Here is a 14923-nt window from a genome sequence, read left to right on the forward strand (position 1 = left end):
CTCTCTCAATGGAATTCGAACCTTGTCTTCCATGAACTTGAAAAGTGACATTTTCTCTACTATTGACCGAATTTCGCTAATCTTCGTCTACGAATTTCGTCTAAAAGTAAGGATTGCACAAATAAGCGAAAATCACAAATCTATCTGTGCAGCTATTATCGTTGAATTGGGACTTACCTGGAGAAGGTTCATGAGCAGGTTTGTCATCCTCATCATCACTATCATCGTCAACTATAATGTCTTGATTATCTTCTACCTTCTTTTGAGGGATCTCCGATAACGGTTGTTGATTTGCCGTTGTAGGTTCAGGTGATTTCAATACGGGAGTTTCTAATTTAGGTGGTAATTCAGGTGGAGGTTTCCAATTCGGTGGTAAATCGTTCATTGAAGCTTTTAGAGCAGCTTGTAAAGCTTCGTCTTCATCGTCATAACTTCTTGAATTAAATTGGAAATCTGTTGGTCCACTATATCCATGATCACGATCATATCCTGATTCATGTCCGAATAGATCTTCTTGTTGTTGTCCATATCGATTTCTGGGTACACCCTCAGCTTCTTCAGAATTTATTGATTCATCATCGTCATTATCATTCTGATTTTGATCTAAAGGGAAAGTTTGATTATCAAATATATCGGCGTCATCTGGTTTTGTAGCATTGATTTTAGGTGTGGATTTATTTGATAATTGTCTTGAACGGGTTATTCCAGGTTTCGAGTATATGTCTGATTCATCAACGTCTTCAGGTACTAGATCCTCTTGTCTACGTCTTCTTCGGGACGATTGTGGTGGTGATGATGGTCCTGCTGCTGCTGCACCAGATCCTGATGAAGACGGAAAATCGACTGTGGGCGTATCTGGATTTATAGATGTTCCCGCTTGTTGTGAAGCTATGCAAATAAGAATCAATCAGTGAAACATTCCTCTCTCGCAATCGCCGGTCGAAATCAATGAGTAGCATCCGCACTTACGTCCAGCATTACTTCCAAAAGATGATTTAGTCAATCCACCTGCACCTGATCTACCTACAGGTTCACCAAGTTCAATAGCCATTGTATCAGCTAAACACTCAGGTAAAATACCTATGCCGCCATCTTTCCAGCCTTGACCTTCTTCATCATTTGCAGCTGTAGTTCCATTTCCATTAACATTCTTTCTGACTACGAAAACTGAATAACCTTCTTGTTCAGCTTGTGTTAAAACTAATCTCAAATATGTGGGTGAGATCCATTCAGGTTGATTCAAAAATGAATTTAGATTATACCATCTTTTATTCGCTGATTTCGAAGGTGGATAAGTTGAAAATCTTCTCAAAGGAAACCAATGTGATGAAAGATTCAGGATAAAAGCGACTTGTTCCCTGTGAACGTTATACCGAATTGAACGTCAGTCGTCAAAGACTTTTACCTTTTAATCTTCTCTTATTCCGCAACTTACTCTGGATGTTCTTGATATTCTCTCATAGCTTCACCTCTCCATCTAACTAAACTTGAGTCCCAAACTTCTAAAGCTCTTTCCAATACCGATATAGAGAAGAAACCGGTATCATCAAAATTGTATGATTTCTTTAGCTGATGAGACATATCAAGTGTAGCATTTTCAGCTTGATCAAGTCTACATTGTTCTCGTTAGCTCATGAAGCTCTGACAGAGAGGCCAATTTTTCAAGCTGATCTTTACCCACTTCTTAGCTATATCCGCCAGATCAAATTCAGTATAGGTAAACTGCTGTAACAGATTGTTCCTATAAAACAGGTCAACTTTAAGTTGAATGCCGCTTTCGAGCTGGCAATCTCAGCTTACAAGCAGTGTTGAGCACCTATCAGATACAGGAGATGTCAGCTACATCCGGGAAATCAGAGCTGATTGTCTAGCTGACTCACATAGTTGCGATCCAGCTTCCTGCTGCTCAAAATACATATCTACAAACAATGGGCGTTCCAGTACCAACATGAATAAGCTGGGCTCATAGCTTTGGTCCTGGACTTACAAGGTACCAAATCCATCCTGATGAATTCAGCTACTCCGTCTTTGGCACTGATTTACTTCTACGATCTAGTAGCTTGAGCTAGATTGAATTATGTATATTGTTCTTCAAGAAGGAAGGTGAGGAAGAAAGCATTTGAGTCCTCTTTAATTTACCGTCTACATCTCACACCCCGTCATTTACATCCCACGTGCGAACAAGCTGATTCAATTACATAATCAAAGGCTTATGTTGAGTTTATGATGTCATCGCATATCTGCTTTTAGCCGGAACACGTGATCTGTGTTTGTAGCAATAACAAACGGAACGTCGACCATGATGAACCTTTATTCTTTTGTTTTGACTTTATAAAAAGCTCGAACACAATAAGAATCTCTGCCTAAGGCGACCTTCTATAATCAGCAGGCAATGATATAATAATGAAACGACTTATATCCCACGTCCGTCTGCTCGAGAAGACGAGGGGATTGTCCACAACTTCTTCAATCAACAGAGCCCTTTCAACTCCGACACCAATAAACGCAAGGACTCTATTTTTAAATAGCCGAGTTTCAGCTTCGCCAACTATTACAAGATCGTCTTTGTTATTCAAACCTAACTGTTTATCAAGAGGTTTTCAATCTTCTAGACCAAGACAAGATGTATTTTTCTTAGCGTTTCCAGCGCTAAAGAGTGGCCTATTGAATATAACTAGATTCAGTCTGCTTTTTTTACCTTTTGTGTTTAGATATAGGTGAGTGAAACGATTAATGACGGATTCTGTATGGTGTGGCTGATTTTGACCCTAATGTATCGTAGGCTTTGGCAGAAATATAAGAAGACTTCGTATGCTTTGATACAGCTGCCTGTTAGTCAAGGAGCTCGAAGCTGTGTAGGCGGAGAAGCTGATTCTTTACGTTGTAGATATTTGCGATTTGTATAGTATTAGCGTTAGGTTTAGATCAGAGTCCACGTACTGGAAGATGGAGATTGTTGCTGATGTCAGAACATGAGGAAATGGCTTGGTCAAGGCGAAAGTAAATCACTCCTGATCATACCTCTAGACACTCAATGTAATGGACTGACAATTGTGCTTTGTTTTCAGACAACAAGAAGTACTTCGTCATGACGGACCATTAATATTACCTCCAGATGACGGAAGGAGTCAACAAGTTTCTAGGGTGACCACAAAATTAGTTACAGCTTTAGAAGAACAAGATCAACATATAATACATGGTGCATCGTGGCCACCTAGATCACAAGAATTATCGAGAGTGATATCAGAAAGAGAGGCTCAAGCTGCAATTCAACTTGGAATAGATCCTGACCAAATGCAGAAAAGACATGTTAATTATAAACCTTCCGGTACAGCACGTTCAACCTTTATGCCTTTCAGGCCAGCTACCAGTAACCCATTAAAAAAGCTGGAAAGTGCTGATTGGAATATCTACCTGATCGACTTGGTAAGTCCTAAGTCTACCGTACATGTATCTATTGGGTATACTATTCCCAGCTCAGCTGTTTATCTCAGCATTTGATACCTTTCTGATTAATCAAGGGTTCCAGCTGATTGAAAAATCCCTATATAGCCGCAAATGAACGCCTTCGCCTTACCAAGTAAAGATCTTTTCGTGTACACTGGTCTACTCAGTACCTTGCCAGAGGGAGATGATTCTATGTTAGCCGCTGTATTAGCTCATGAGATCGCTCATGTTACGCAGAGACACAGTGTGGAAAATCTGGGAGTAAGTCAGCGAAGAATTCAGTCAGATCTGTAGCTGATCAAAATATATCTCCAGTTTCTCAACATCGCTACTGTAGCTTTTGACGTGATAAGAGGTATTACCTTCGCTTTGACCATTTCCTTTCCCATGTGAGTTGGCAGATTCTCCTTGTGCATTGGAAGACCTAAATCCTGATTTTGCAACCAGGATTACCGATTCTGCTGGTTTAGTCATCAACTGGGTGAACGATGTCGTTGCTGAAAGAGCATTCTCGAGAAAGCTAGAACAGGAAGCAGATGCTGTTGGTCTCGAAGTGAGTTTTTAAACAGATTCATCCACTATACGAAAAGGCGTTTGTCAAGACATTATGCTGATTCCCAAGCTAGATCATGGCAACGGCCGGATATGATCCAAGGGCTGCTCAAGATTTGTGGGAGCTAATGGCTGCGGTTGAAGCAGATGCTGAAGCTGCTGGTCAAGCTGTAAAGGTAGAAAACAAATTCGCGATGTTGCGAACCCATCCTACCAGTGAAGCCAGACAAGAGGTAAGTAGATCACTTAGAAGTTTATCGCCCGTGGAAAGACTTGTGGTATCAGCTAGTATCACGCTGATCATTAGATGGCCTGCCTTCCTCGAATATAGGCCCTAGCCAAAGACATGCCTGCAGCATTGAAGATATGGCGTGATCACATACCTAAACGCCCTATACAAAGTAAACCCCCAACCGCTCAATCTAATCATACGGAAGAAGCCAGAATAAAGGAAGCTCAATCACTTGCAGCATAGGCTGCTTCACCTGCCCTCGGAGGCCGATATACATTATAATCAGACTCTAGATATGTAATCCGTTTTAACGATCAATTTACCATGCATAAACGATACCCCTCAGGAACAGCTTAGTCCTGGCTGATAAATGGAATGCATGTATGGAGAAATGCTGATTGATAAAGAAATTACGACATTTTGTGCCTGAGTGACGAAAGGGGAAATAAATACCAGGATTGATAAGGTAATTAGTAAATCCACAGGTTGCCGAAGTTTCTCCTTGGTAGTGAGAAAACGGTTTATTGGTAGTTGATAAGAAATGTTAGAGTAATATCACCGAAGATTGATAATATTCATTATCAATATCACTTGTCTCCGAAGTAGTATGAGTAATACTGTAGGTATTGCAACTACCATGAATGCATTGATGTGATATGAGTATCAAAGGTATATAAAGGGTCATTGGAAAGCGATAACTCTCTTCTTTTCTCATCAACAACCAAAACACACAAAGAATCCAGACTAGTTCCCACACTCACAGTGCCAAACCAAAAAGCCAATCAAATCTCCACTATCAGACTATACTATATCGTATCAAGAACAAACTTTACCGCTATTAATCAGTATCAGAGACCAAGTACCATCACACGTTTGAGCGAAATAACATATCAATCAAAAATGTCTACTCGAAACTCGCAATCAGTCAGAAACATTGTTGTATTCGGTGCAACAGGACAACAAGGTACAGCCTTCATTGAGGTGAGTTAGAATATCTCACAGTGACATTTTACACAAGAAACTCTGTGAATACTGACACCACTCATTCCATGAATAGGCTTTATCTGCTCGAAATACTTCAATTTCAGTCCAATACCCTATTTACGCATTGTCCCGTAACGTAAATTCATCTTCTTCGATCAGAGTATCAAAGTTACCTGGTGTTAAGGTTATTCAAGTCAATAAAGATTATATGGATAAACCTGAATTGGCACTCCAAGCTACTGGGCTAAACGTCAATGAAGTTTATGGTGTATATAGCGTTCAAGGTTATCTTAGCGAAAAAGCTGAATTAACTCAAGGTAAGCTTCGGTCTTGTTTTCTTCACCTTACAATCCAATACGGTGGTCGAGAACTAACAAATCGAATTCACACATAGGCAAATCAATAATAGATGCATCCAAGAAATGGAATGTCAAACATTTTATCTATTCCTCTATCAGTTTTGGTGGTTTAGATGACACTGGATCTGCAGTGTAAGTTGATAGACCATCGTTTTTCATTCATGACCAAGTCTTAAACCTGAAGCTGACTGGTAGTTCTTACAATTGATTAGAATGGAAGTCAAGAGACAAGTTGAAAATCACTTAATTTCTTCCGGACTAGGATATACAATACTAAGACCCACACAATTTATGGATAACTTATTACCTACTTCAGCATTCATGTTTAAAATCTCACGAACAATCTTATTGAGACATACATTTATCAATCATCCCGATAGAAAACATCAACTAATATCTTCAAGAGACATTGGTAAATCTGGTTCGCAATCTATAATCAATCCTGAAAAATGGTTAAATCAAATCATCGAATTAGCTGGAGATGAATTAACTTATAGAGAAATTGAACAAATTTATAAAAAAGTTTTAAATAAAGAAGTCGAATTAACCTATTGGCCACTAGCTAGTTTTGTCAAATTTGTCAGTCCACTAGGTCCTATGGCGAGGGTAAGTCACAATCCTTCACTCTTCCCTCCCTGAACTGCCTAGGTATAACGATAGGATAACAGGCTGACATGTCAACAACTTTGTTTATCTAGTTCTTCGATGATCATGGGTTTAAGGTAAACATCCCGAAGCTCAAAGAGGAATTACCTGAAGTTCAATATGATGATTTGAGATCATTTTTGACGAAATTCAAGGCCTCTCAATAGGTCGCTCAAGTTTATTCTGCATCATCCGTATGACTCGTGTTTAACAGTAAAAAAATAGCCAAATTTATAGATATTCTCCTTATAATCGCAAGTAATCAGTCTTTGTAATAGTTTGTGTTCATGTATCCAGTTTACGATTTTTAACAAAATGTTTGAATTATCTGTTTAAGCTACGTTCTATCATTCAAACCTCTCCTCCTTAACCTGATATGCTTTTTGATACCGGATGCTTGTGTGTTTTCGTTTTCTGGTAGATCTGTAATTTGTCCATCAACATCATCTTCATTACTAAGTTTCTCCTTTCCTTCTTCTTGTTCATCAATTTGATCTGTAGCTTCATTTTCATCTAATTTACCGGAACCTCTCAAAAACTTTAAACCAAATTTATGTCTTTCTTTCCTTGATTCCACTACTTTCTTATTAAACAGATAAACTAAAATACCATCCGCCAGACCGACTATAAGACCAGTTAAGATACTTAATAATAAAGATAATTCAGTTGAATACCCTGCAGAAGATTTACATGCTAAATAAACTGCTATAGATGATCCAAAAATCGAAAATAATATATTAAATATTGTCGACACTGTTTTAGATAATTTACGATATTCTTTACCTAATCCGATTGTTCGATTTGATGTTGATGATGAGAGATATGATGGGATATATGGATTTGGCTAGAAGGATACAATCTGTGTGAGTAAACTTTGTGTCTACATCTGATAAGATGCTAGGAGAAAAGCAGAATGGGAGGTAAGGGGAAGGACTCGGGAGAGAGCGAGGGAGGAAGCAGCGGAGGCCGAGGGAGGGAGAACAAAGTCTTCTTTCAAGTAATCATCTGTTCATGAACTCACCTTATCTGGATTCTCAGCAAGTCTTAACCTTTCTAATTCATTTGGAGGTATGTAGATCTCCGTGCCCGCTAATAAAGCTATACTGGAATAATTGTTTGGATCTGTGACATGTAATACTATGAGTAAATAATACATGGGCATCTACAGGTCAGTCACTCACCTAAACCCGCCTTTCCTAGTCTCTTCTTCCCTTTGTCAGACCCTGCCCAACGTGATAGATCTTCGATGATTTCGTGCGGTATGGTTAACGGTTTTGGTTGTTCTACTAGGACAACTTGCTGCTTTGCGATGTCTTCGCTCTCGTCTTGACTTTCATCCTGAGTTTTGTCCGCTTGCTGAGGCCCCCACAGCGAAGGTTCCTCCACGCTGATATCATCTTCATTGTTAATGGCATGCGATTTTTGGCTTGTCGTTCGACTTAGTTCTTCTCGCAGATTTTTCGGTAAGTCAACATCATGACCCAGCAGGTCCTGTATCTTCTCAAGTAGCTGAGGCGGCAGTGTGAGTAATGTAGCCATTGTCCGGTGTATCTCTTGACCTATTGTTGTACCATGACATCCATGAAATCTGATGCTTTATATCTTGCACTTTGTAACCAATCGCTCAAGCCCATCGGCAACAACTTTCAGCGTCATCAGTGATGTTAGATATATTACATAACCAGCTCATCATAATTACCGAAAATGAAGTAAACAAGCCAAACATGTATGTGAGACGCGACTGTTGTTGATTTTTGGTTTCTCTTCTTCTCTTTTGCGTTGATGTTCGACCCTTCGTATCGATCAATAACGTTTACAAAGTCTTGAAACGAAACGTCAGACGGACATCACTGACAAGATGTCATTCATAGGAGCTGGAGAGCTCGAGCACAAAGTGACTCAATTACAACGTCAATTAGATCACAGAGGTGAGTTCTCGGTATTGCTCACTCTCCAGTCCAGGAATCGGATTGTTGACTAATCTTGTTTTTGGATGTTATGTAGATCATGAGTTGAACTCAATCAAGAACGAGCAGAAGAAAAGAGAAGAAGAATTCGTAGCTGCTAAGAGGGCAAAAGAGGATGCTGAATACAAGGTTAGCTGGATATTTAGCGAAAAAAAATCCTGATTGTTTAGCTAACTGTCGTATGCTGGTTTGTATAGTTGAGTAATGAAGCGGAACGTGCGCATCAATCAGAAAAATCAATGAAAGTTAAGACAGATGTGAGTATATCAGTCAACATATGTGTAACTCGCATGCACAATTAAATCCTTAGATATAGGCCAGAACTGACATGCATGTGTTATATAGGAAATCTTCCAATTGAAACTGAAACTATCGAACTTGGAATCAAGCTTGGAACAGGCTAACGACAAATTGAAAAAAGAAGAGAAAGACAATGAGAAGATACAGAGTGGTTAGTGTTTGAAGCTGACTTATACCATATGACCTAATATCATACTGATGATCTTTACAATCTTCTTAGCTTTGGACGTGGCATTGAATAGTGGAACCGATGGCGTAGCTGAACAGATCAAAACATTACAGTCGAGAATAAAACATCTTGAAGGTTCTCTGAAGTCCGCTGAGCAGGAGAAAGAACAGCTAAGGAGTCAGGGCAATTCGAATGATTTCGGAGAGGTGAGCTTATGGTTGTTTTTATTTCCGCAAATACCCAGCAACTTATGCTATTCACTTAACGTAGCCGCTCAGTCGAGGCGAAAGAAATCGATTGATGGTACTGCAAAATCAAGTTGAAAGTTTGAGAGAGGAAAATGCTCGACTACAGGTTAGCTCACTAGGCAGCCACCAGGTCGAATATGTAGAAATGCTAACAGGTTGTCCTTATTCTAGGCTTCTGGATCATCAAAATCACCTTCAACAGATATATTCGCGTCTTCATCTTCGCCTTCTCGACCTAAGACAAAGAGACGGTCCATGTCAGTATCAGGACCTGCACCATCTGAAATGATCGAATTAGAAAACCAAATTTCAACACTGCAAGAACAGTTAATGCAGCGTAAGAAGGATTTGGACAAAGCAGTGAATGAGAAACTTGCTGCAGAGATCGCGTCAAAAAAGAAAATTCAGAAGCTGGAAAGTGATATGGAAGATATTAAGGAAGAGTTAGACTTTTATAGGAGGAATCAAGATGGTAATGCAGCCAGTCAAGAGGTCGAGAAAGTCAAGAAAGCTATGCAAATGGAAAACGATAACTTACGTTCCCGGCTACAGGATAAAGAGGGCGAAGTTTCTCAAAAATTGGAGCAGATCAAAGATTTGGAAAAGAAAGCTGAATTGGTGATAAGGTTAGAAGCTGATTTAGAGAAAGAAAGAAATGTTCGACAGTCTCTTGAGGACGCTACAACCGCCGCCAATACAACAGAATCATCTGCACAATTAGAAGAAGCTGAAGAAAAGATTAAATCTCTTCAAGCAGATCTTGCCAAAGCGCGCTTAAATACCAACTCGAATGCTAGCTCTTCAAAGGTGGGAGATACCGAAATACGACAGCTCAAACGGGAATTGACGAAAGCTGTAAGAGATAAAGAATACCTTGAAAGTCTAGTTGAAGAGAATGATATTTTGTTGAAAGAGAAAGATGAAGAAATCTCAAGAATGAGAACTGCCATACCTGTTCCAGGATCACCGGTTCTGGGCGCATCAATCAATGGCGAAAGATTAGAAAAATTAGAAGCTGAAAAGATAGCTTTAGAAGATAAGTTGGATCAACAAGTACAGGAACGCAATCAAGAAGTCAAGGAGATTGAAGCAAGATTACATGCTGCTTCGCGTGAAGTCGAGAGTATCAGCACTGTGAAAGAAGGATTGATGGAGGAACTAGCAAAAGCTCGTGAAGAAGCTGAGGTAAGTTTTGGTATTGAATCGCATTATACTGTATACGTAGCTAATGGCATTGCTAGACCTCTAACGCTCAACGTGATCATTCCGAAGGTCAGCTCAAGAAGACTATAGAAAATTTGTCTGCTAAAGAAGCAGAGCTTGCTCTCCTACATTCAGAAATCGATCAACTGCGAACTACTTTGCTTAATGCTCAAAATCACGCTTCCACAACCCAACAAGAATGCGACGATATGATAAAGCAGTTTGAAGATACAAAATCTTCACTCAAGGAGAAAGATACACTTCTACATGAGATTATCTCTGAGCGAGATCATTTGCAATCAACTTTATCAACGAGATCCCGAAATGATGCTGATTATTCAGCCTTAGAAGCGACATTGGAAGATTACAAAATCCAATGGATCGAACATCAATCTAGCTCATCGAAACTCGAGGAGGAGAAAACTCAGCTACAGATTTCAGTCACCGCCATTGAAAACCAACACAGATTAGCTCGTCAAGAAGTTCTGGACTTGTCAGCTAATCTTACTGCTTTAGAGAAACAATTGGACGAGAAAGAAGAGGAAGCTAAAAATCTCTCAATCAGGAAAGATGACACTATCCAGTAAGTAGTGTGGATGATGTATGGCGGAAAACCGATGAGCTGATTACATTTGCAGATCACTCACCGATGAAGTCAGCGATCTCAAAGCAGACGTCAGCTTACTCCAAATAAAATTGGATGACAAGATAGCTGAACTCGCTGTTTCTACTTCAACTTCTGATAAATTCCAAATACAGTTCGAAGAAGCTATCAGATCATATAATGAGGCTCAAGCCAAAGTTACTGAATTGGAAGAGGCTCAAGCTGATAGATCGACGGAAGGTGAAGCTAGAGGGAAAGATGAGGAATTATTCCAATTAAAGGAGGAGAAACAGCATTTAGCGGAGGCTTTGGCCGTCGCTAAAGCAGAATACGAGACGGAATCAGCTTCAAATACTTTCAAAATCGAGCAAGATCTGTTAGAAGCGCAAAAGAAGATCTCTAGTTTGGAAAAGCAGATTCAAGACCTCCAATCAGCCTTGTCAATTGCTCAATCTCAGAGACCTTCCAAATCCATTGACACCGAAACTTATAATCGTATGGAACAAAAGATAATCCAGCTTCGATCTGAGCGAGATGACCTGCGTCACAATCTCTCATTCGTACAGAACGAGAGACAATTTGCTATTCGAGCTGCTACATCCGATAAAGATGCTGCACTTGAGAATGTCAGAAAAACCAAGGAGGAACTTAAGCAAAGCTCACGAGCTTACGAGAAGTTGCAAGTGGAATTGCAAGATGCTCAAAACAACTTAGATAAAAATAACGCTAAATCAAATACAGCGAATGATGAGGAGAAACAACAATTATCGGAGCATATTTCCACGCTGCAAGGTGAATTGGATAGTCATTTCGAAAAGGTTAAATCGCTTGAGGCCGATCTTCAAGCTCGAGAGGATAACCTCGCTACAATGAAAACTCGACTTGAACTAGCAGAAACCAGAGCAGAAGGTCTACAGAAAGAGTTATTGGAAATGGTACATCACGTTGGACAAACTACTAAACTTTCCGATCCACCCAGACATTCACCAACAGCTGAAGAAAGCAGTGATCTACCAACTGATTTAGTCGCTAATGTAGGTCATGGTCATGTTCAAAGCGGAGATAGAAGTAGAAGAACATCATTAGGTCATATGAGATCAAGATCAAACGCTTCAATCAGTACGATGCCAATCTTCAATAATGACGAGAAAAGGCAATTACAAGCTAAAGTTGCTCGAAGAGAAGGTAAGTTTTATATTCTATATCGAAACTCGTATGCTGGCATAGCTGAGATTTTACATTGATAGCGCGCATTGAAGAATTGGTAGCACAATTGGAAAAGCTTACGTTGAACCTTAATCTTGCTAATGATGCTCAAGAAGAAACTCTTGAAGAAAGGGCTGTTTTGATGAAGGAGAAGAATCGACTCCAAGCTGAATTAAACGATGCTCTTGTTAAAGCACCTGAAATCAAGGAAATCCAAGTTGAAGTCGAAGTTGAGGTAGAGGTTGAACATCCTCAAATGCTTCGTGATCTGGTATTAGCTTTGGTAATGCACCGACAAAGTGTCAAGTCCGCTGAACGAAGATGGAATGTCTCCAAAGATATCCTCAACAAATCTCGAAATACCGCAGACCAGCTTCGAGCAACTATTCATGAAGCTGAACGGGAGAAGTCTGAAGACAGCCAACGATTTATCGATTTGCAAGAAGAAAAAGCAGCTCTGGAAGTACAACTCACCTCATTACAAACAGAAGAATCCTCTGCTCGATTTGTATTACAAGAAGCTAGAAAAGCTATCGAAACCCTTGAATCTCGTATCTCTACTTATGAAGCTGAAAATATCAATGCGGCTGAATCAGCTGTTGCGATATCCGCTATAGAAGCTCAAGTAGCTGAAAAGGAAGGGAAAATCAGAGAACTCGAAGCACAGAACGTGGAATATACCACTCAAATAGCTACTATTCAACAGGAATTGAGAGAATTGAAGGTATCAAGAGATGAGGAAATGTCTCTCCTTAATACCAAAATCAACGATCTGGAGGAAAAAGTCTCATCTAGTCAAGATAGAGTCAAAGAACTAGAATCAGAGAAAGAAGGACTAGGGGAAGAGATTGCTGCAGCTGAAAAGGCTTTAGAAGAAGGTATGATTGATGCTTTAACTGAAAGGGAGAATATTGAATCTAGATATAAGGAGGTAGAAGCTCGAGTATTGGAGCTTGAGGTTCAGCTACAAGAAAAGGTGGATCAACTCCAAGCAGCTATAGAGAAAGCTACCCAAATTCGACAAGAGCTTGAAGTGGCTCGAAACAAAGCTAGAGAAATCAGCGATATCTCTGAACAGGATAAAGCAACTGTGGAACAACTCCAGAAAGAACTGCATAGTCTCCGAGAAACCACTCGAGACGAGATAGAAGCTCGAGTATCGGATCTTGAGGCTCAACTCAAAGAGAAGGTCGAACAACTTGAACAAGCTATAGAAAGAACTACTCAAGTTCAACGAGAGCTTGAAGTTGCACAAGAGAAAGCCAGAGAATTCAGTGATATCTCTGAACAAGATAAAGCAGTCATTGCAGGACTAGAAAATGAGCTTGCAAGTCTTAAAGAAACGAGTCAAGGCGATTCTCGAATTATCAGTGAATTACGGAACGAACTATCCTCTATTCGAGAAACTTCAACATTTATTGAAGAAGAGAGAAGATCACTTACAACTGAAATCACTTCTCTCAAGGACATGGTATCTTCCGCCAATCATGAGAAGGATACTCTCAAGATCCAACTTGCTAATACATCAATTGAGCTTGCTGAGATGAGAAACGCCAAGGACATAGTGGATAATCTCGTTCTACAGGTCAGAGCAGAATTGGCTTCGTCTGAAGAAGGTAAAAAGATTGCTGAAGGTTCTTTGGAAGAGATTGGATCTCGCGTGGAGAACTTGTGAGTGCCTCGGTGACTTTAATTTGAAGTTGTACTGACATAGCATAACCTGCAGAACGGCTCAACTCTCTTCTACTAAAGAAGAACTTACTGCTTCCAAAGAGCAAATTCAAGCTGTTACTGAATCGTCTGCTAAACGACAAATTGAGTTGGATAATCTACAAGCCGAGAATGTAGATCTTAAAGCTCAGCTTGAAAAAGTACAATCTACTCCAGCAGCTGAAATTGACGAGACTTTAGTTAATGACTTGAAGGAAAGAATCGAGCGTGAGTTGAAAGCTGGTTATGGTGTAGCGAAGCCCTATACTAATCACTCATTCACGCCCTTGAATTTAGAACTCGAGATGTCATTAACCCAAAAGACCGAAGAAGTTGATGAAGCTGATGATAGAACAAGGGAAGCATTCAAAACAAATGCTAAATTAGAAAAGAAATTAGGTAAATTGCAAAGGCAATTAGAAACTGCACAAGTCGAGAAAAACACTGCTTTAAACAAACTTGCTACCCAACCAAGTTTACCTATACAATCATCAACTTCTGCACCTGTCATGAATCCAAAATCACTTGTTGTCCCAAATACTACTAATTCAACCTCAGTGCCTTCACCAGCTCAAATAATTAAGAAACCTAGAGTCGTTTCAGCACCTACACCTACCCAAAGAACACCATTATCGTCAGTAAACATCTTCAAACCTTCTACTGAGAACACTGCTTCACTTTTATCACCACCACCTTCATTAGAACGCAAGAGGCATAGAGAAGATGATCCTATCAAACCAATTCAATCTGTTGACGCTATAATGCAACCTCCCCCTACAAACATATCCATAAATCATCAACATAAATCACCAAGTAAACCTTTGGTAACACATAAATCAAGTTTTACCCCACAAAGAGGTCAGAATACCAGACCATCAGTATTCTCAAATCAAAATAACAATGAAGGGATAGATATCACAAAACAGAAGTTATCTTTCCCTGCTCCTCCTACTAGAAGTGTCTTTCAACCTAGATAAATGATAAAGTAATTTGAAAACATATTGCATTGAGATATCCTTATGACCAACTGATGATACGAATTATGGACAATTGTTTCCCGTTTTTTCCCTTGAAGTACCTAGATATTTGTGCTCTCACCTTGTTTATGAATCAATTAATGATAAGTTCTGTATATATATATCTTTCTTTCTATTTTAAATGATAATTATGTGCATGAATAATGTTTCCGCGAATCTAATATACCAAGTAATCAATTATTTCGAATGACTATTGCATATATGACAAGGGTATAATATACAACTTTTTGAACGTTAAAAGAGCTATGTTACTTTGTTTA

General features: G+C 39.5%; 5 protein-coding genes across 5 annotated transcripts; 3 read left to right on the forward strand and 2 right to left on the reverse strand.

The window, feature by feature from the left end:
* Positions 1-59: 59 nt before the first annotated feature.
* L201_006592 (uncharacterized protein) lies at positions 60-2003 on the reverse strand (the record flags this gene model as incomplete). Its single annotated transcript, XM_066222311.1, has 8 exons — positions 60-100; positions 178-888; positions 970-1358; positions 1436-1612; positions 1682-1741; positions 1801-1816; positions 1881-1919; positions 1988-2003. 8 exons carry the CDS (start codon positions 2001-2003, stop codon positions 60-62), a joined length of 1449 nt encoding a protein of 482 aa, XP_066078408.1.
* Positions 2004-2403: 400 nt separating this feature from the next.
* L201_006593 (uncharacterized protein) lies at positions 2404-4474 on the forward strand (the record flags this gene model as incomplete). The annotated part of the gene is made up of 9 exons (XM_066222312.1): positions 2404-2717; positions 2783-2831; positions 2888-3000; positions 3069-3426; positions 3553-3708; positions 3763-3836; positions 3895-4000; positions 4074-4232; positions 4331-4474. The coding sequence occupies 9 exons, from the start codon at positions 2404-2406 to the stop codon at positions 4472-4474; spliced, it is 1473 nt and encodes a 490-aa protein (XP_066078409.1).
* Positions 4475-5131: 657 nt separating this feature from the next.
* On the forward strand, positions 5132-6386 carry L201_006594 (uncharacterized protein; the record flags this gene model as incomplete). Its single annotated transcript, XM_066222313.1, has 5 exons — positions 5132-5212; positions 5289-5532; positions 5610-5706; positions 5787-6180; positions 6273-6386. The coding sequence occupies 5 exons, from the start codon at positions 5132-5134 to the stop codon at positions 6384-6386; spliced, it is 930 nt and encodes a 309-aa protein (XP_066078410.1).
* A 170-nt stretch (positions 6387-6556) lies between these two features.
* L201_006595 (uncharacterized protein) lies at positions 6557-7758 on the reverse strand (the record flags this gene model as incomplete). Its single annotated transcript, XM_066222314.1, has 3 exons — positions 6557-7063; positions 7241-7341; positions 7401-7758. The coding sequence occupies 3 exons, from the start codon at positions 7756-7758 to the stop codon at positions 6557-6559; spliced, it is 966 nt and encodes a 321-aa protein (XP_066078411.1).
* Positions 7759-8077: 319 nt separating this feature from the next.
* On the forward strand, positions 8078-14603 carry L201_006596 (uncharacterized protein; the record flags this gene model as incomplete). Its single annotated transcript, XM_066222315.1, has 12 exons — positions 8078-8147; positions 8224-8315; positions 8384-8443; positions 8532-8637; positions 8707-8861; positions 8926-9009; positions 9075-10088; positions 10145-10689; positions 10745-11895; positions 11958-13587; positions 13643-13854; positions 13924-14603. The coding sequence occupies 12 exons, from the start codon at positions 8078-8080 to the stop codon at positions 14601-14603; spliced, it is 5799 nt and encodes a 1932-aa protein (XP_066078412.1).
* Positions 14604-14923: the final 320 nt, after the last annotated feature.

Source organism: Kwoniella dendrophila, chromosome 9, assembly GCF_036810415.1.
Source record: "Kwoniella dendrophila CBS 6074 chromosome 9, complete sequence".
In the NCBI taxonomy this organism is placed as follows: Eukaryota; Fungi; Basidiomycota; class Tremellomycetes; order Tremellales; family Cryptococcaceae; genus Kwoniella; species Kwoniella dendrophila.